Here is a 21,740-nt window from a genome sequence, read left to right as displayed (position 1 = left end):
GCGGACCTGAGCTGAGTGACTTCCTCATCTGACAGCGGTGTGTTCGGGCAGGTTCGGGATGCTGAAGGTGTTGAGCCGGTCAGATGCGCGCGCTCAGCGCGTGCTGCAGGTGGACCTGCTGCCGGACACAGGTGTGTGTGCAGGTGTGGAGGACACGGCGGCGGTCAGGCTGAGCACAGGCCCGTCAGTGCTGTGCTGTGTGAGCGCTGCAGGAGAAGTGAGGCTGAGGAACCTGTCCGAGAGCAGAAGATCTCCTCACACACTACAGCACACCTGCAATGAGTGAGTCAGTCCGCAAGAGATGATATTAAATGTAGCATTGCACCTGGATATGTCTATTTTAATTATTCCAATTTTTATTGCTGTTAAAGGATTAGTTCACTTTCAAATTCAAATTTCCTGATAATTTCCTCACCCCCCATGTCATCCAAGCTGTTCATGTCTTTCTTTCTTCAGTCGAAAAGAAATTAAGGAAATGAAGGTTTTTGATGAAAACATTCCAGGATTATTCTCCTTATAGTGGACTTCAATGGACTCCAAACGGTTGAAGGTCAAAATTACAGTTTCAGTGCAGCTTCAAAGAGCTCTAAACGATCCCAGATGAGGAATAAGGGTCTTATCTAGAGAAACCATCACTCATTTTCTAAAAAATAAATAAATTATATTAGTTTTAACCATAAATGCTCACCTTGAACTAGCTCTCTTCTTCTTCTTCTCTATTAGAATTTCGGCAGTGTAGACAAGTTGCTGCGTCCCAATTCGCATACTATGCGTCCTAAATAGTATTCGAAAAAAGAATTAGTATGTCCCAAATCGTAGTATGTTGACATGAGTATTCCAAAGATACCCGGATGGTGTACTTTTTCCGGTTAGAATTCGAAGTGCAGATCCGTCATTAACTTTTAAATGCATCATAATGCAAAGATGAGGAGAGTTCTCTGCATGAAAGACCAATGACTAGCAGATCAACGTGCGACTACATTTCTCTCCGAAACGGTAGGAAAATAAATTTAATTAAATGTGGAGGATTTTAACTGTGACAAGATGATTGACAGGGTAGTTTAAACAGTTACAGGTTGAGTAACTAAGCAACAGAACGTCCATTAAAGATGCAGTTATGACGAGGAAGTATGTCCCAAAGCTTGCATACTCTTCTACTACACACTCAAAAGTATGTACTTTTTCTTTACAAAAACAGTACATACTTTTAGGACGTAGTATAAGTAGGCGCAGCAACTGTTAAGTGTATTAGTGCCCTCCTGAGGTCAAAGTTTGAACTAAATTGTCATATACAATATGCTAACTTTGACCTGAGGAGGGCAGTAATACACTTAACAGTGTCTACACTGCCGAAATTCTAATAGAGAAGAAGAAGAGAGCTAGTTCAAGATGAGCATTTATGGTTAAAACTTATATAATTTATTTATTTTTTAGAAAATGAGTGATGGTTTCTCTAGATAAGACCCTTATTCCTCATCTGGGATCGTTTAAAGCCCTTTGAAGCTGTAAATGAAACTGTAATTTTGACCTTCAACCGTTTGGAGGCCATTGAAGTGTATATAATATATATATATTATGTATGTATGTACAGTCCAAACCACTAAGATTTTTAATGTTTTTAAAAGAAGTTTCGTCTGCTCACCAAGGCTACATTTATTTAATTAAAAATACAGTAAAAACAGTAATATTGTGAAATATTATTACAATTTAAAATAACTGTTTTCTATTTGAATATATTTCACAATGTAATTTATTCCTGTGATGCAAAGCTGAATTTTCAGAATCATTACTCCAGTCTTCAGTGTCACATGATCCTTCAGAAATCATTCTAATATGCTGATCTGCTGCTCAAGAAACATTTAATGTGTACAATTGTACAAAATATTTGGACTTTTGGACTACTGTATATACTCATTATGTATATATATATATATATATATATGTATATATGTGTGTATGTATAAGATATACAGTACTGTATAATAATATTAATATAAATAATGTTTATAATAGTAACATGTGCAATATAATTACCATTAATTATAAAAGTAAAACCAGTACAATAATATTTATTTATTTGCTTGTTTAAAAATATATTTTATAATATCTATTTTTACAAAATGCTAATAATAATTATTATTATTTTTAATGAATAAAATAATTATATATTATTATTATTACTTATACATATGAATGTGTATTTTTTATTAATAGTAATATTTAATATCTAATATTAATTGAAGCTGTTTTTATAGCATTTTAGTAATATCATTAATTATTCATGATAATTTAAAAATAACAGAAAATAAATAATATAATAATAATAATAATAATACTATAAAATAAAGCATACAGCTGTAATCAATTGAAATGTTATATATAATAAATGCAACATTTTTACAATATATATATATATATGTATGTTTTAGGGCTGTTCAACGATAACCGTGATTATCGTGTACAAAATAAGAGTCTGTGTTTACGTAATATGTGTGTGTGTTTTGTGTATAATTTTGTATATATAAATAAACATACATTCATGTATATATTTAAGAAAAATATCTTACATTTCTATTAAAAATATTTGCATTTATATATAATATAAATATATAAAAATATAAATATATATATTTACACATACATGCATATATTTCTTAAATATACACATAAGAATTATACACAAAACGCACACATATATTACGTAAACACAGACTCTTATTTTGTACACGACAATCACAATCATCGTTGAACAGCCGTAGTATGTTTGTATATGTATATAAATGTATTTGTTTTTGCGGTTGAGTTTCCTGTGGGAAGATCTGTCGGATCGGGACGTGAGCCCAAAGCTGCTGCTGCTGGACTCTCAGTGCGATCTGAGACTGTATGAGCTGGATCCACGTGACCAGGTGCTGCTCGTGTGCGAGAGGCCTTCTGATTGGTTGCTGCGCTGCGTCCAAGACAAACACCCCGGTGAGTGAACGACCACACCGTCACACAGGTCACGTTAACGCTGCTCCTGTGATCGTCATCAGCCCTTTCCTCCGCAGACGTGTGTGATCTGAGGACGCTGCGGCCGCTGAGCTTCGCGGACGGACGCTGTGTGCTGCTGGTGAACACGTGTTTCCTGCTGCAGCTGCGCTGGACGGACGAGAGCTCCTGTCTGGACTCGCTGTCCTGCTGCCGGCTCCAGCCGCTCCCGACGGAGGACGTCTGTGTGGATCAGCGGCTCGTTCGGGGAACGCTGTTCCTTCTGCTCAGCACGGGACTCACATGTATCCTTCACCACATGTTTTAGCTCAGATCAGCTGATTGTGAGTGGAAACACCTCCATTACTGTGTGTGTTCTTTGACGGTGTGTGTCAGACGTGTTCGACAGCGCTGATGGGAAGCTCATGGCTACGCTGGACTTTCCCTCGTACTGCGGCGCAGCAGACGTTTCTCCAGCCGTCACGTCCTTCTGTCTGTTCCAGATCTCGCAGGATCTCAGTACGGCCGTGACCGTCACCCGGCAGAACCAGGCCCTCGCCGTCGACCTCAACGACTACTTCCGGTGCGCACATGTGATCACAATGAGCTCCTTTTGGTTTGGTTTGAAAGTGGACACTTGTAATATTTTTGTGAAATTTTTACATTTTTTTCCATCTAAGATGATTATTGTTACATTAATAAATTTATGTAATACTAGTATATATTACATTATTGCATATTAAATACTGTCATTAATAATTACAGATAATATTAATATTATACAGTACTATATGCTTAATATATTTTATAAATGTAATAATCTTGGATATATATATATATATATATTACATTTAATTTCAGCTGTATGCTTTATAATAATAATAATAATATTAATATTAATATTTACATTATACAGTACTATATACTTAATAATAATCTTGGATATGTATGAATTCAATATATTTATATAAAATGACATTTAATTTCTGCTGTCTTCTTTATATTATTATTATAATATATTATTATTTATTACATATTATAATTAAATACTGCTATTAATAATTTATAAAAGTAATATACAAAAAATATATATATATATATATATATATATATATATATATATATATATATATATATATATATATATATATATATATATTACATTTAATTGCAGCTGTATGCTTTCTAATAATATATAAATAAAAAAATCAATTATATATATATATATATATATATATATATATATATATATATATATTATAATAATAATAATAATAAATAATAATAATAATAATTAAAAATATATATATATATAATGGATATATGTATTCATTTGTTTTATATAATAATTTATATTTATTATTAATAAATTATCTTTATTATTATTAATAATAGATATTATATATTTATATTTATTTTTATGCAGCTGTATACTTTTTAATAATTTATTATTATTATTATTATTATTATATTTTCTATTGTTGTTAAATATCATGAAGTAAACTGCAATATATTTTCCAGATTTATTCCTTATTGGGATTTTTATTTTATTTTTTATTTTTTTGTGGATTTTTTTTTCTGATATGTTTTATAATATTAATAATAGTATTTAATAGTGCTTACATATTGCATAATTGCATATTAAATACTGCTATTCATATTATACAGTACTGTGTGTGTGTATATATATATCAATTAATTACTTCTGTATACTTTATATTATTGTTATTATATTATTTTCTGTTGTCATTAAATATCATGAAGTAAACTGCATCTTCCAGATCTATTCCTTATGTTTTATTTGTGGATTTTAGGATGTATCCAGATCACTTGTGTTGTCGCGCTGCCCCTGATCGGCCATTTCTCAGGCCCACTGAATCATGGGATCAGGACAGCCTCGCAAGCTCCGCCCACAGCCTGACGGTACTGGATAAGTCATTTCAAACGGACAGGTACTAAATAAATCAACAAGATCGCTGATGTAGTTCTTTTCGATTTCTGCCAATAATGCAACGTTTTCCGATGTCTTCAGGTCATGGGAGGCGCGTCTGTCGTTGCTGTACAGCCGGTCTAAAGGCCCGGACCGGCCGGGACGCAGGTCACCCTGGTACAAAGACTTCCCGCACGTCGAGTGCCGTCGGGCGGCCGCCACTGCCAAACTCTCCCAGCCCTCCGTGAAGCCAGGGGGCGCCGTGACGTCTTTTGACGTGCCGGAGGGAGCCACGGCAGCAGGGCTGAACGTGTCCGAGTTCTCCGCGCTGGTTACGTTTGTGTCCCCTGCGAACGCAAACACAGTTCTGGCCTACTGGGATCTGGAAGGTCAAAGCGTCACGTACCAGCGGTCAGACGCTCCTGCCGTACCCGTCCAGAGGTCAGCTGACGAACACCTGTGTCTGTTACTGAAGGGTGAGACGCGTTCACAGCTATCTGACCTCTGACCTTATGACACATAGCAAAATATTACCTGTTTATTTCTAATGCACTGGCTAGAATTTGATCATCAGTTTCATTAGATGGTAAAGAACATGGCTAGATTACACTTTAACGCAAAAGTCAAGAAAATTAAGCCCATGTTAAGACCATCGATTTTTACTGGAACATTTTACCCCCAAATAGTCTCATTAAACTGATGGAAATTAATTAATTTATTAAAGCATTTTGAATGTACACTATGTAAGCATTTTTATTAATTTATGCATTTAAGAATTTATTTAAATAATTATTTCATTATTTATTTTAGCATTTATTTAAACATAATATATGTTATGCTTATATTATTAAGCATTTATTTAAACATTTATTTAAACATAAGCATTTATTTAAATATTTATTTAAACATAAATAAATGTTTAAATATTTATATAAATGATTATCTATTAAAGTATCTTGTATGTATATAAGCATTTTTATTAACTTGTGCATTTAAGAATTTATTTAAATTATGTTTATAATTATATTTATTTTCATTTTTTTTATTTTAAGATTTATTTATTTATTCAAGCTTTTTTATTTAAGCATTTATTTTAACTTACAATACAATAAGTATTTATTTAAATATTTATTTATTTATTTATTTATTTATTTATTTAGGCATTTATTTAAACATGCATTTATTTAAATATTTAAGCTTTTATTTAAAATTACGCATTTAATAATTTATTTAAATAATTATTTCATTATTTAATTTAGCATTTATTCAAGCTTTTTTATTCAAGCATTTATTTTAACATTTACAATAAGTATTTAAATATTTATTTAAGAATTTATTTATTTATTTAGGCATTTATTTAAATATTTAAGCTTTTATTTAAACATAATTATTTATGTAAATATTTATTTAAACATTTATTTATCTATTAAAGCAATTTGCATGTATTTAAGCATTTTTATTAACTTAAGCATTTAAGAATTTATTTAAACAAAAGTATTTCATTAATTAAATTTAGCATTTATTCAAGCTTTTTTATTCAAAAATTTATTTTAACATTTACAATAAGTATTTAAATATTTATTTAAGAATCTATTTATTTATTTAGGCATTTATTTTAAATATTTAAGCTTTTATTTAAACACAATCATTTATGTAAATATTTATTTAAACATTTATTTATCTATTAAAGCACTTTGCATGTATACAAGCATTTTACACAATTTATTTAAATAATTATTTCATTATTTAATTTAGCATTTATTCAAGCTTTTTTATTCAAGCATTTATTTTAACATTTACAATAAGTATTTAAATATTTATTTAAGAATCTATTTATTTATTTAGGCATTTATTTTAAATATTTAAGCTTTTATTTAAACACAATCATTTATGTAAATATTTATTTAAACATTTATTTATCTATTAAAGCACTTTGCATGTATACAAGCATTTTACACAATTTATTTAAATAATTATTTCATTATTTAATTTAGCATTTATTCAAGCATTTTTATTTAAGCGTTTTTACAGCATTATTAATATTATGTACTGCCTTTATATGACTTTTTTGTATTGTAATATATATAAAAAAAACACTTTATTAATATGGCTTAATTTTCTTTATGCAAAATATAATTCTTTTTGCATGTGATTATGTGAAATGTGTACTGGTCATTCAGCTGGTATATACTGTGATGGTATCATGCTACACTGATTAAATGTCATGTTACTGAATGATGACTGTAATGTGTGTTTTAGCGTCGGGTCTGTCCGTGGTTCTGTTCAGTGTGACGCAGGAGGAGCTGTTGAACAGGCTGATGGTTTTTGGCACGGCCGGTACGGTCGACTCGCTCTGCCATTTGAACGCCTGGGGCCGCTGTTCAATACCCATACATGCCCTACAGGTACAAACTCAGAGACTGTCATGTGAACTCAGAGCACCTATGATGCTTTTTCACATGTTCATCTGTCTTTAGTGTGTAATGTTGCTGTTTGAGCATCAAAAGTCCTTCTCTATATCAGTGTCAGTGTTTCTGAACTCCCAGAAACCCGTTCAGTCATGGTTCACACACCCTCGACTCAAACTTGACTGCATTGTGTCTGAAGTGTCAGTTACTCTCAGTGAATATGAGAATATGTTCTGATGTTCGTTTCAGGCCGGCCTCAAGAACCATCAGCTGGATACGGTCGATTTCTTTCTGAAGAGTAAGGAGAACATCCTGAGCCCCGCGTCTGGGTTTGTTCTGCCCGATCAAACGCCGGCCGTCTCGACCCAGACACAGCTGAGGAGTAAGAGCCGCTTTAATGAGATCCTCTGATCGCTAACGACCTTCTCCACCCGCAGCTCAATTAATGTTCTTAAGAAGTCTTCTCTCAGATCTGACGGTTATTGAAGGGCAGGAGAAACTTCATAAATGTGAAGCTGGAGAGCGTCTCTTTTAGCTCATGACCTCAAGGGATGATCTCATGAAATATGCCCAAGTCACATTTCTATCAGAAAAAACGCAAAAGAAAAACTTTAAACTTGTAACAGATCTATTTAAATGTGTTTATATAATATAATATTTATATTATATAATTATAATATAATATATTATATTATAATTGTATTATTATTAATAATACAAATATATTTACAAACATAAAAAAATATATTTTATTCTATATAAAAAGTTTAGAAAATATATGTATGTGTGTTATTGAATAGTAAATATATAATTATATATTAATAATAGACTAAATAAAATATTATACATTAAAAAATCTATTATATAATAATTAAATATTTGTATCATATATTCAGTATAATATACAGTATAATATTTATATTATATAATAATATAATATTATATATAATATTATGTTTTATATTAACTATAATGCAATTATATAAATAAATATATTTTAATCTATATAAAATCGTTTTTTTATATATAAATATAAATATATATATATATATATATATGTGTGTGTGTGTGTGTGTGTGTGTTATTAAATTGTAAATATATAATTATTATAGATTAATAATATATAATTTATTTAATCTGTTATATTAAATCTATTATAATACATATTATATATGTAATTTTTATCATGTATACAGCATAATATACGGAATAATATTTATATTATATAATAATAATGTAATATTCTTATTTTTATATTAAAAATAATAAAATTTCATTTACAAATATAAATAAATATATTTTAATCTATATAAAAATAGTTTAGCAACTACATATGTTATTAATTAGTAAATATATTATTATTATAGATTAATTTTATTTATATATATATATATATATATATATATATATATATCATATATTCAGTATAATATACAGTGTATATATAAATATATACGTGTGTGTGTGTATTTTTATTTTGAAATACAGAAACAATTACTGTTTTACTGTAATGAAATTCACTTTTAAACATAAAATAGAAATTATAAAAATAAAATATAACATTTTAAATTATTTTGAAAAATATATAAAAACATTTTAAAATGTAAATTTTTTATAATTAATTGATTATTTTATTATTTAGTTTTTTATTTGTTTTTAATTGTTAAATCATATAATGTTTTGTTTTTTTCAACATTGATAATAATCATAAATGTTTCTTGAGCAGCAAATCATCATATTAGAATGATTTCTGAAGGATCATGTGACACTGAAGACTGGAGTAATGATGCTGAAAATTCAGCTTTGATCACAGGAATAAATTAAATTTTAACATATTATTCACATAGAAAAGAGATATTATAAATTATAATAATATTTCTGAATTTTTACTGTATTTTTGATCAAATAAATGCAGTCATGGTGAGCTCTTCTCTTTCACGAACAATAAAACACTTCTGACCACTAGTGTGTGTTTCAGATGTTCAGGCTCTGTGTCCGGCGCTGGATCTGCTGCGGTCTGCCATACGGGACACACACACAGAAGCCCAGAGTCAACAGTTCTGTGAACAGCTGCTGAGCATCACGCTAACCTTCCTCAACACGCAAACCAAAGTCCTCCTCACCAGCGCACACGGTAAAACACGCAGAGAGTCGAGCTCTTGTTCTGTGACGTCAACCTGAATCTGACAGGCTGTGTTGTGTGCAGAGCTGGACGTCAACCTGCAGGAGTGTGTGCAGATCTTAGACGGCTACATCTCTGATCTGCGTGGATTCATGAAGAAGTTCCCCTGGACAGATGGAGGTGAAAAGCAGGTCTCCGTGTGTCCTCACGCTCCAGCGCCCACCGCCGGCACCGACCAGGACTGGCAGTCGCTGTCTGATGAGGTCAGTCAACACAAACATGCCTTGCGGTTGAAAGCACCTGCGTCCTGGCAGACATGTTTGTGTTCTGCTGCAGCTGCTTTAGCCAATATATTTTCCCTGATATATATATTTATGCATGCCAATTTTAAGCATATATAATAGCTGTTCTCAGCGGGTACTCGAGCACTGAACGGAGCTCACGACTCTAAAAATGCCTAAACAAATGGTCAAATAGGTGCTATGTTTATATATAAGTTGCATATTTGAGGTCTAAACGACTACATTCCCACCTAAAAACTCTTAAAACTACATTTGTGATATAATAACAGTAGTATTTGTTAAATCGTGAAGCGGTTTCCGTGTGATATCAGAATATTGCATGGCTGGAAAAGGCTCTCAGCCAATCAGAGCTAGTTTTGTTCCTTGTGTGTTTCAGGATGTTGTGCAGCGCGCTGTACTGAGCAGACGGATCCCACACGCGCAGGCGTTTCTGCGCAGACGCGGCTCTGTCGGATGCGGTCTGGAGGACATCAGGAAGACGGGTTTGAGGCTCACCTTCACCTGTCTCACTCACAGAGACCTGACGCAGGCCAAAACACTGCTGACTAACATGGTACACATGACCCTGATCAAACAAATCGCTCTTCTGCTCACCAACACTGCATTTATTTGATCAAAAATACAGTAAAAATTGTGAAATATTATGATAATTTAACCTGTTAACTGTCACTGCCATTATGTATTTAAAATAGTAATATTCTATACTAAACCTAAACTAATCTTGACAAACTATATATCATTTGAAAGCTTCTAGTTTTCATATTTGGTGACTGATTTTCAAAATAAATCACAGAGGAGCAGTAATTTATCAATTTGCAACAAGCATATTTTTATACTCACAAGGCATTTTGAAATAGCGATGAACATGAAAAATCATTAAAGATTGGTTGAAATATGTTTGTTTTCATGCCAAGAGTTCAAAAGATAATATCCATTCAATTTTTTGAGGGAAAAAAAGGTCTGAAAATGTTTTTAACAGAAAAAAAATAAATTTATGATAACCCACAAGCATGTTATTTTTATGTTGAATTCATATCAAATTCTGCCAAACTTCCCATACTATTTCCATATAGGATGTCTACTTCATAAATAGTATGAAAATAAAGGAAATATATGGTTCAGGTCACTCAAACCATATATGGAAATGGAGATGCCCTTATATGGTCAGTAATTGGAGCTTGGTTGTCATCTAGTGTAAAAGTGTGGTACTGCGCCCAAACAAAATCTTACTGAAAGCTCATTTTTTGAGATATCAACCTGAAATTTGGAAAACAACTTGCTCAGATTGTTGGCTTTGATTTCCTTGCAGTTTTAGAGTAAAACTTGTTTTGTAAAATATTATTACATTTTTAAATTTTACATTTTCATGAACTTATTTACTTAGTTATTTAACTTCTACAATAATCTGCCAAATTTTATCTTTAAAACAACCTTAAGTCTATATTCCAAACTATTCTTGAATTACAATCGTTTAGGTTTGGATAGTGCATTTTCATGTGTATAAAAAAAAGTGGGGGTGACCGTTAACAGGTTAAATCGGCTGTTGTCTATGTGAAAGCTGTTTTCAAAGCTGAATTTTCAGCATACTCGAGTCTTCAATGTCACATGATCCTTCAGAAATCATTCTAATATGCTAATTAGAGGTTCAAGAAACTGATTATTATCAATGTTGATAAATATTCTGCTTCATATATGTGTTGAAACTGCGACACGTTAATTTTTCAGGATTATTTGCTGAATTTACTGTCATTTTTTATCAATTTAATGCATCCTTGCTTAATAAAAGTGTATAAATATATCTATCTGACCCCAGATGTTGATTTTATACAGTTTAATATAAAGTAGGATTGGCTGTCTGTGTTTTTAGGGCTTTAATGTGAAGGAGCAGCTCCACAGCATCTGTGTTTTCACTGCCGATCGGGATCTAAGGGCCTTCATGGTGAGAATACGCAATATATGTGCAAGGGTTGAAACATTTGCCGGAGGATTTTTACAAACTGGTCAAATATGTGAATCTCCAGTGTCATTTTAGGGATGATATTTGCAGTTTTAATGGTTTATTATTGCTGTGATTCCCAGGTGGAGGAGCTGCAGAAGCAGAATTTCCTCTCTCATGAAGAGTTTGAGCGGGTGGAGTTCATTCAGACGATCGAGAGCTTGTGTTCGACACCGGCGACGAGATGCTCCTCCCGTCTGGACACCAGCAGGTAAGTGATTCTCACTGATTTTCTTTTTCAAATGTTGTTTCTGGCCTTTTAAGCCCTCTTTAATTGATACAGTAACACAGGAAATGATGTTTAGAAGAGGGTGGACGGGAAAACTTGAGCTCAGTTTGAGCACTAGGGCATTATTTTCAAAGCGTGTCTTTAAGATAGCAAATTAAGGGTTTTTTTGTATTATTTTTATGACAATTTACGTAACAAATTCTTACTACATCTGTTTTTTAATTTGTTTAAATGTTCTGCATTTAAAATCTGAAGTGATCACATAATCATATTGCATACTGGATTGCGATTGGTCCTCTTTCATGTGTGTATTTGCATACTCAATTGTGATTAGTTGTTCTTTCTTGCATCCATTGAACCGTCTGCTGCCTTTTTTCACTGTTCAAACAAAAAAGTGAGAATTTTGTAAAGGAAAAAAAGAAGAATTAAAAATCTAGCAGGTTAAAATTAATTACCAACAAGTTTTTATGTCATTAATTTGTCAAGCTTTTATTCACAAGCCGGTCAAAATGTGTCCAGGTCATATTTTACCTCAGGTAACATTTTGCAAATAGCAAATGAGGCTTTTTTTAACAGTAAAGTGGGTAAAAATGTGTGTGGATCTTCTGTCCAGGGTTCTGCAGATGACCCGGTCCGATCCCGACAGCAGAAGACTTCTGGAAGAGATCCTGCAGGAACGAGAGGCATCGTCCTCCGGGTCTGTACTGGATCCCGTGCGTCTGGACTGGGTCAGATACTGGGACAGAGACACGCAGAACGCCATCCTTCTGTCCCGACTGCAGCCGTCCAGTGAGTGGAACACGATTACACCGTTAAAATGAAGTCAAACATTACGTTCTTGGTAGAGATGGGATTTATCGGCCGAAAATTGATCTTATTTCAATCTAAAGCAAAAAAATCTTCATGACAATTTACCCTAAAAATTCTCATTTTCATGAAGCAGATTTTCTTCTCTTGTTGTTTCAGCTCAGGGTTCGTGGGATGCTGCTGTTTTGTGGTCGTATCTCACCTCACTGCACGATTGTGTCCGGGTCACTGCATGGGTCTGCGGTTCGGCCGGAGAGAGCGACACTGCTCCCCACTGGCCAGCGCTCACACCGCACGTCATCAACGGCAGCAGCCGCTGTGGAGAATACCTGCGCGATCGAGTCCTGGACCTGCTCGCCCGGTCAGAGCCGACACAAACACACTGATCCAGCGGGCTTTAACCTCACAGAACTGATCTGAGTGTTTGTGTTCAGACAGGGGCTGTTTGTGCAGGCGGAGATGGAGGACTTTGAGCAGTTGCTGTGGAGACTGGGTCAAGCCGGAGGAGTGATGCAGCATGGGAATGACCCTCCTGTCCTACAGTTCCAGATGTCACAGGGTCAAGAGTTTCACCAGCGCTTCGTCCTCCACTGTCTGGAGAACAGCCTGCAGTACCTGCTCTACTGCTACCTGGAGCACTACAGGTGAGTCATGTGACAGGTTAAAAAGTCACAGTATATATATATATATGTGTGTGTGTTATATACGTAATTATAAATATAAAATTATTTACAAAAATGTATATAAAATGAATTTGCATAAAATTAATAAATTATGTATCAAGAAATATTTTTTTAAAATGTAAAGAAATTATATTAATTCTGGAAATTAATTCCAAAATTACCCAAAATATATAAAATGAATATATAACAATTAAATATATTAAATGTTAATAAGTTTTAAGAAATATATGCAGTTTAGGGTATGCGTGTATAAATAAATATATTATTATTATTAAATAAAGTATTATAAATAAAATTAATATATTAAGTATTAAGAAATATGTGTGTGGCTGTGTGTAACATTTAAAAAATTGTTTAAAAAATTTAATGGAAATTTTATAAATATCTAAAAAAAAATTAAATGTAAATTAAATAAAAGTGTATAAAATTAATAAATTACATTTTAATGAATAATTATTGAAATTATATTTTCATATAATATTTATATAATAATATTTTTATATAATTATATTATATAACATTTTATATATAAATATTTGCATAAAATATCTTTTTGTATTAAGCATTTAAGTATTAATATAAAAGTTACATTTATAGACTGTAATAGCATTAATTAGTTCTGCAATTTAATAAAAAAAATTCTAACTCAAATTTCATTCATTATGTCTATATATATATATATATATATATATATATATATATATATATATATATATATATATATATATATATATATATATATATATATATATATATATATATATAATGTATATGTGTGTGTGTTAAAACTTATTAACATTTAATATATTTAATTGTTATATATTCATTTTATATATTTTGGGTAATTTTTCGAATTTATTCCCAGAATTAATATAATTTTTTTTTACATTTTAAAAAATATTTCTTGATACATAATTTATTAATTTTAGGCAAATTCATTATATATACATTTTTGTAAATAATTTATACATTTTTGTAAATAATTTTTTACATTTTATGTTTATAATTATGTATATTAATATACACACATGTATGTATACACACACACACACACACGCACACTTTTTTATACATATATATTTTAATAATAATTAAAAAAAATTGTGTACATTTGTGTAAATTAATTTTTAATTTTTATAAATACCGCAATTTATCTATATCTAATTTATATATATATATAAATGCAATATAATACAAAATGCATATAAAATTGAGTAAAATTAATAAATTACATAATAAATAAATATATATTTCTTGAAAAGTGAACAAATTCTAATGCATAAATGCACACTGTAATAAATATTAAACCAAAAAATAAATAAATAAATAAATATATATATATATATATATATATATATATATATATATATATATATATATACACATATACAGCTATGGAAAAAATTAAGAGACCACTTAACCACTTTTGATTTATAAACTTGGAGTGGTCTCTTAATTTTTTCCATAGCTGTGTATATATATATATAATTAATTAATTAAAATTAATATATGAAGTATTAAGAAATAATATATAAAATAATATATAATATGAATTTTTTTTAACAAATTATGTCTGTGTGTGAGATTTTGTTTAGTAGCGCATTCAGAAGTCGTCTCTCTTTCTCTGTCGTTCAGGTTAACTCCTGAGAACTGCGCGGTTCTGACCGACAGGAACCTGTTTGAGAGTTTCCCCTGGTTCGAGATGATGCTGAAACTGCAGAAAATCACCCGAGACCTTAAAGGTGTTACTGTTTTCATTTAACGTGTACAAATAGTTTTCTAAAACCATAAAACAGCTGTCCGTCTCAAGACATTTGAACGATCAGTGATATAATGTCTCCGTGGGAAACGTGTTTGTGTTTCAGACCCCGAGCGTGTGTTCGAGGCCAGTCTGACGGCGGCTCAGGTCCTTCTGCCCGGCAGTCAGGCCAGCATCAGCAGCATGTTGCTGGAGGGTCACAGTCTGCTCGCCCTGTCCACCATCATGTTCAGACCGGGCGGCATCGACCAGGTAAACGTCCGTCCTGCTTCAGTCCCACACCGTTCTCCAGTCAGTTCTGCTGCATGTCCTTTGCGTTTGTCCCGTTTGCAGGCCGTGCGAGAGGGAGAGCGAGGCGAGGACCCGCTGAGCAGAGTGGACCCTCAGCTGCTGAGAATGGCCCTGAGCGCCTATCCCAAACTCAGAACGGCCCTGTTCCCTCAGAGCGGCCCCCGTGGCGCCTCCGCCTGCGACACGTCCCTCTACCACCTCATGCAGGTGCTGCTCCACTTCCACACCCTCAAGTGTTCATTTTAGACTCTAATGGGACATTCTGGGGGAAAGAAAGCGAAACACCCTCCTGCTGATGGAGTGATTCGAGAATCAGATATAACTGTGTGTGTGTGTGTGTGTGTGTGTGTGTGTGTGTGTGTGTGTGTGTGTGTGTGTGTGTGTGTGTGTGTGTGTTCCTTCTGCAGTCTTTGCATCCGTTGGATCCCTCCAGACTGTTCGGATGGCAGTCGGCCAATGCCGTGGGCAGCACCGGTAGGGGGAAAATTGTGCCGCTGTTGCAGAAAAACTCATTATTTCCTGGGACTGAAGAGCAGAGAGATTTTATTGGCTAATTGATGGATTTTCTGATGTCTTCCAGAAACGTCCAGTGAGCCGCCCCATTTCTCCAGCCCTCACCTGGTCAGTAAATTCGCCGTCGTTGAGAATCTGGACTTCCTGTATTACCTGCGGCACGGCCGGCCGGCATTCGCCTTCGGGGTTTTTCTCACGCAGCATTTTGTCAACTGCAGTAATGTGAAGCTACAGTGAGCAAAACACACTCATGAAACCAAAAAAAAACTTCACAATGTAGTTTAACAAGAACTAACAATCACATTTCATTCAAATGTAAAAATAAAAAATAACTAGATGAGTAAAGATTGATGAAGAACTTTGATGTTGGTTTAAAAAAAGGCTTGAAAAGCCTGAAAGTTTGAAATAACTTTGAAAAGATTGAAATTTGAGTATTTTACTCAAAATCAGTTAAATGCTGTAAACATATTCTAATGCATTATTAACATGTTTTGACAAGTTGCTAGTATATTTTGACACATTGATAGAATGTTTTAATAAGTTGTTAACATGAATTAGCATGTTTGCTAGCATGTTTAAGTCCATGCCTTCCCAAATTACTAACTAGGCTATATTGCTTGCATGTGTTAGCATTGTTTAGCACTTTGCTAGCATGATTTAACATGTTCCTAACGTGATTTAACACGTTGTTAGTATGTTTCTAGCATGATCTAGCACGTTGTTGGCATTAATTAGCATGTTAACATGATTTAACACATTGCTAGCATGTTTAAGCATGATTTAGCACATTGCTAACATGAATAAGAATGCTGCTAGCATGATTTAGCACATTGCTAACATGTTTTAACATGTTCCTAACATGATTAAGCATTGTTGCTAGTATATTTCTAACATGATTTAACACATTGCTAGAATGTTTAAGCATGTTGCTAGCATGATTAAGTATGTTGTTAACATGTTATCATGATTTGGCACATTTCAAGTATGTTTCAAGCATGATCTAGCACGTTGTTGGCATTAATTAGCATGTTAACATATTTCTGGCATGATTTAGTACATTGCTAACATGAATTAGAATGTTGCTAGCATGATTTAACGTGATAACATATTGCTAGCATGATTTTGCACATTGCTAACATGATCCTAACATGATTTTGCACATTGCTAGAATAAATTAACATGTTTCTAGCATATGGCTAGCATGTCAAGCCAACATTAGTCTAAATATTAGATCAGTATGTTAATAGCTAAATATTTAGATATATTTTTATCATCATGATTCTGTGATTTGTGTGTATGTTCAGGTTGACCCTGGCTGCGGATCAGGCGTACTCTCTCGGCCTGTTGAGCTTCAGCAGCGCGTGTGTGTCGGTGGCGTGTGTGTGTTTCTGTGAGCTCATGGGAGTGTGTAGCCTCAAACTGAGGGTGGATCTGCGAGCGCTGAACCTCATCCTCAAACTGTGGACTCAGAGCTGTGAGGACGGAGCCGGAGCTTCACTCAGACAGACGCTCGGTGAGTGAGAACACGCCTCTTCCTGCAGTTAAACTCAACATATTAAACACAACATATTAAAACATATTAGCAAGGTGTTAAAACATGCTAATTCATGCTAGCAACATATTAAAACATTAGCAAAGTGTTAAAACGCTAGTAACGCGCTAATTCATGCTAACAACATATTAAAACATACTAGCAAAGTGTTAAAACATGTTAGTAAACACGTTAATTCATGCTAGCAACATACTAAAACATACTAGCAAAGTGTTAAAACATGCTAATTCATGCTAGCAACATATTAAAAAATGCTAGCAAAGTGTTAAAACATGTTAGTAACACGTTAATTCATGCTAACAACATATTAAAACATACTAGCAAAGTGTTAAAACATGCTAGTAACATGTTAATTCATGCTAGCAACATATTAAAACATATTAGCAAGGTGTTAAAACATGCTAATTCATGCTAGCAACATATTAAAACATTAGCAAAGTGTTAAAACGCTAGTAAGGCGCTAATTCATGCTAACAACATATTAAAACATACTAGCAAAGTGTTAAAACATGTTAGTAACACGTTAATTCATGCTAGCAACATACTAAAGCATACTAGCAAAGTGTTAAAATAAGCTAATTCATGCTAGCTACATATTAAAACATACTAGCAAAGTGTTAAAACACATTAATTCATGCTAGCAACATACTAAAACATACTAGCAAAGTGTTAAAACATGTTAGTAACACGTTAATTCATGGTAGCAACATACTAAAACATTATCAAAGTGTTAAAATATGCTAATTCATGCTAGCAACATATTAAAACATACTAGCAAAGTGTTAAAACATGCTAGTAACATGTTAATTCATGCTAACAACATTTTAAAACATACTAACAGTGTTACAACATGCTAGCAACATGTTAATTCATGCTTGCAATGTACTAAAACATGCTAGTAACATGTTAAAACATGTTAACAATGTGTTAAAGCATACTAAAACATATTAGCAATGTATTAAAACATGCTACAAACATGCTAGCAAGATGCTAAATCATGCTAAACATGTTAACAACATGATAAAAAATCCTAGGACGCTTCTAAAACTTTCAGAGATGGCTTTGTCAAGCCAACATTTTACCAACATTATATTAATTTGATCTCTCTCTCTCTGTGATTTCCAGTGGAAAATGCGAGTAAGCTGGTGACGGCTGAGAAGGCGACGGCTCAGGAGCTGCTGGTTCATCTGGAGGCGGCAGTCAGAGACGGTCTGGAGAAGAAGGGCATCAGTCGGTCAGTGTTCGTCAGCATATCAGGACCTTTAGAGTTAAACTCTCATGCTTTTTACACTCACACAAGTTATTTTAATAATTGAATACTATTAGTTGAAGTTGTTTTTTTCCGTAACTGTAATTTTCATCACATCCCAAATCATTATTCATTCATTTCATTTTTTTATGTAATTTTTAATTTTCTTAATTGTCCACGTAGTAAACAAGTACACTAAGTTTTAATAAAAGTACTTTAAATTTGTCTTAGCAATTTAATTTTATATTTTGAATTTAAGTAATTTTGTTATGTGCTTTTTGTCTTTATTAGTTTTTTTTTTTTTTTTTTTTTTTTAAGTTTTAATCATTTTAGTACTTCTTAACTTATTTTATTATTATTAATTTATTATAGAACTTAAACTTATTTTATTTCTCTTAGTTGCCAAGGCAGCATTTGTAATTTTGATTCAGGTTTTTCATCTAATATTTCTGTTTTATTGGACATCAGCTCGTCGTTCGAGGCGGCGCAGGAGTGGGCACTTCCTGTCCAGTTCTGTCACCTCCACGCTCTTCCTCTAAGCCCCGCCTACCCACAGGACTGTGCTCGTGACGGACAGTGGCTCAACTTCCTGTTGTTTGTACAGCTGCACAGTTACCCGCCCCAGCAGGTGCGTCTGCTCACATCTGCCTTGTGATTGGCTGTTTATTTGATCACAGGCTGTTGCCTTTTTTTTTTTTTTTTTCAGTTTTTAAATTAATTTTTTAGCATTGAAAAAGATTGTTTAATGGGGTTTGTTTGGTTTGTTTTATTCTATCAAAATATGGTAAAAATAATTGAAATTAAAAAATGTTTTTACTTGTTTTTGTATTTTATTAAAATATAAAAAAAATATTATTTAAAAAAATTAAATAGGTTAAAATGTTTTTTACTGTTTTTTATTAAAATATTGACAAAAGACTAAAAACAATGGTATTAAATGGTATTAATTTTTTTTTTTCATTAAATTTGGAAAAAATATATATTTTTAGTGGGATTGTAGTGTTTTTACTTGTTTTTTTATTTTATTAAAATATGAAAAAAATATTATTAAAACAATTTAATAGGATTAAATGTTTTTCCCCTGTTTTTGTATATGGAAAAAGATTAAAACATTTTAATGGGACTGTAATGTTCTTACTTTTTTTTTATTTTATTAAACTATGAAAAAAAGATTATTACAAATATTAATAGAATAAAAAAATCACGTTTAAGATAAAAAGTTTTTAATGGGATTAAAATGTTTTTTATCCTGTTTTTTGTTTGTTTGTTGGAATTTTTTTTTTATTATTATATTAAAATATGGGGAAAAGACATTGATAGCATGTTTTAAAACTTTCCTAGTATGTTTTAACACATTGCTAGTATGTTTAAACCATTTTTGTGGTATTAAATACTTTTCCTCCCCTGTTTGTTTGTTTTTTATTATTATTAAAATGAGGAAAAGATTAAACATTTTTGTAATGGGAATATAGTGGGATTAGTGTGTGTGAATATAGATAATATATACACAAACATTTCTAATAACTGAAGCTTTTATTTTTGTATATTTTTGTGGGGTTTGTCCAGGTGAGATCTCTGGCTTCCGGCTTCAGTCCGGCTCTGCAGTCCCACATTTCCCTGGCATTCCAAGATCTTCATCCGACAAACTCCCATCAGACTGTGGAGACTCAGGGGCGTGTGTTGAGCGCTCTTCCCCGAGACGAGAGCTCCGAACCCCCCAGAGAGCTGTTCCAGGTGCTGCTGCAGAGCCAGGAGAAGCCCAGTCCCTGGAGGTTCCTGCTGTCCGAAGCCGTCCGTCAGCGCTGTCCTCCTCTGTCCGTGCTGGCGGCCTGTCACCAGGTTCGTACTCCACGATAAACTCTGGCAGATGAGCTTCTGCTGAAGTCTGAGACGCGTGTGATGTGATTGACAGGGCGTGGAGCTGCTCCAGTGCCTCTGCGTGTGGGTCCTGACGTCTGTGGATGATGATGTCACTCAGGAGGCCACCGCCCACATCAACGAGAGCCCCGCCCATCACGTGTGGAACCTCCATGATCTCTCCATCTTGTGGAAGATCCTCCTGTGCAGGAGCAAGATCAGGCCTCTGATTCGTGGCTTCCAGCTGTTCCAGAGGGTAAGAGAGGCTCTGATTTATATTATAAAAACGTCTTTACTGTCACTTTTGATCACTTTAATGCATCCCTGCTGAGTAAAAGTGTTAATCTCTGTGTTTGTTCTCTGTGTGGCAGGAGTCGCCGCTCATTTACATGCTGAACATGTATGAATTCTGCTCCGACTACAAAGACTATCAGCGAGCCAAAGACAAGCTGCTGGAGTTCCAGAAGTGTCTGCTCAATGTAATCTCACACGTCTCATTTGGGCCTCTTCCTCCTGAACTGCTGGTTGTCCTGTAACTCTTGTTGTGTGTGTGTGTGTAGTTGCGGAGCAGCAGTGTGGTGTTGAGTTCAGACGTTCTGCCGGTCCAGTGGGTGGAGTCTCAGGCGTCGGTTCTGCTGCTGACGCTCCTGAAGCAGAGCAGGACTCAGTACGAGCTGCGGCGTCTGCTGCAGCTGCTGGTGGACATGGAGCGGCTGCTCAAATCCAACGGTCAGAGGGCGCTTATGACACTACACCACAGTTACAAGGGCTTATATCATCACGTTTGGAATAATTACACTGTTAAATGACACCTTTTTCAATTAAAGAAAAAGGACTTTTTTTTTTTGACATCGCCATCTACTGGCCTGGCAGCAGAATACAGCGTTTTTAAGAAAAACGTTTTCGCTTTTAGTACATCGTTGTCGTGTTAACATACCAAAAGATTGAACAGTCTTTAATGTATGGAAGCTTGTTTCTGACACATAATATTTATATTTTTATCTCGCAATTCTGACTTTTTTCCCTCTCACAATTCCCTTTTTTTCTCGCAATTCTGAGATTCTAATTTGCAATT

The 21,740-nt window shown here is 33.3% G+C and overlaps 1 protein-coding gene across 1 annotated transcript in view; it reads left to right on the top strand.

Moving 5' to 3' along the window:
* Positions 1-58: 58 nt before the first annotated feature.
* The window catches only part of spg11 (SPG11 vesicle trafficking associated, spatacsin), a 34,052-nt gene continuing 12,370 nt past the window's right edge, over positions 59-21,740 (top strand). The window contains exons 1-28 of the mRNA XM_067379063.1: positions 59-282; positions 2,804-2,970; positions 3,048-3,272; positions 3,364-3,550; positions 4,782-4,919; positions 5,000-5,373; positions 7,157-7,302; positions 7,555-7,687; positions 9,284-9,439; positions 9,512-9,690; positions 10,106-10,282; positions 11,597-11,668; positions 11,809-11,936; positions 12,568-12,743; positions 12,921-13,122; positions 13,196-13,405; positions 15,080-15,186; positions 15,310-15,455; positions 15,537-15,701; positions 15,902-15,968; positions 16,075-16,240; positions 17,312-17,520; positions 18,685-18,793; positions 19,277-19,436; positions 20,375-20,647; positions 20,721-20,921; positions 21,037-21,144; positions 21,226-21,394. Coding sequence (XP_067235164.1) covers positions 59-282; positions 2,804-2,970; positions 3,048-3,272; positions 3,364-3,550; positions 4,782-4,919; positions 5,000-5,373; positions 7,157-7,302; positions 7,555-7,687; positions 9,284-9,439; positions 9,512-9,690; positions 10,106-10,282; positions 11,597-11,668; positions 11,809-11,936; positions 12,568-12,743; positions 12,921-13,122; positions 13,196-13,405; positions 15,080-15,186; positions 15,310-15,455; positions 15,537-15,701; positions 15,902-15,968; positions 16,075-16,240; positions 17,312-17,520; positions 18,685-18,793; positions 19,277-19,436; positions 20,375-20,647; positions 20,721-20,921; positions 21,037-21,144; positions 21,226-21,394 — 4,774 coding nt within the window. The remainder of the gene's footprint in view (positions 283-2,803; positions 2,971-3,047; positions 3,273-3,363; positions 3,551-4,781; positions 4,920-4,999; positions 5,374-7,156; positions 7,303-7,554; positions 7,688-9,283; positions 9,440-9,511; positions 9,691-10,105; positions 10,283-11,596; positions 11,669-11,808; positions 11,937-12,567; positions 12,744-12,920; positions 13,123-13,195; positions 13,406-15,079; positions 15,187-15,309; positions 15,456-15,536; positions 15,702-15,901; positions 15,969-16,074; positions 16,241-17,311; positions 17,521-18,684; positions 18,794-19,276; positions 19,437-20,374; positions 20,648-20,720; positions 20,922-21,036; positions 21,145-21,225; positions 21,395-21,740) is intronic.

The sequence above is a fragment of the Chanodichthys erythropterus genome, chromosome 24 (genome assembly GCF_024489055.1).
Source record: "Chanodichthys erythropterus isolate Z2021 chromosome 24, ASM2448905v1, whole genome shotgun sequence".
Taxonomy (NCBI): Eukaryota; Metazoa; Chordata; class Actinopteri; order Cypriniformes; family Xenocyprididae; genus Chanodichthys; species Chanodichthys erythropterus.
The sequence above is the reverse complement of the archived record's forward strand: the minus strand, read 5'-3'. Positions and strand labels throughout refer to the sequence as shown.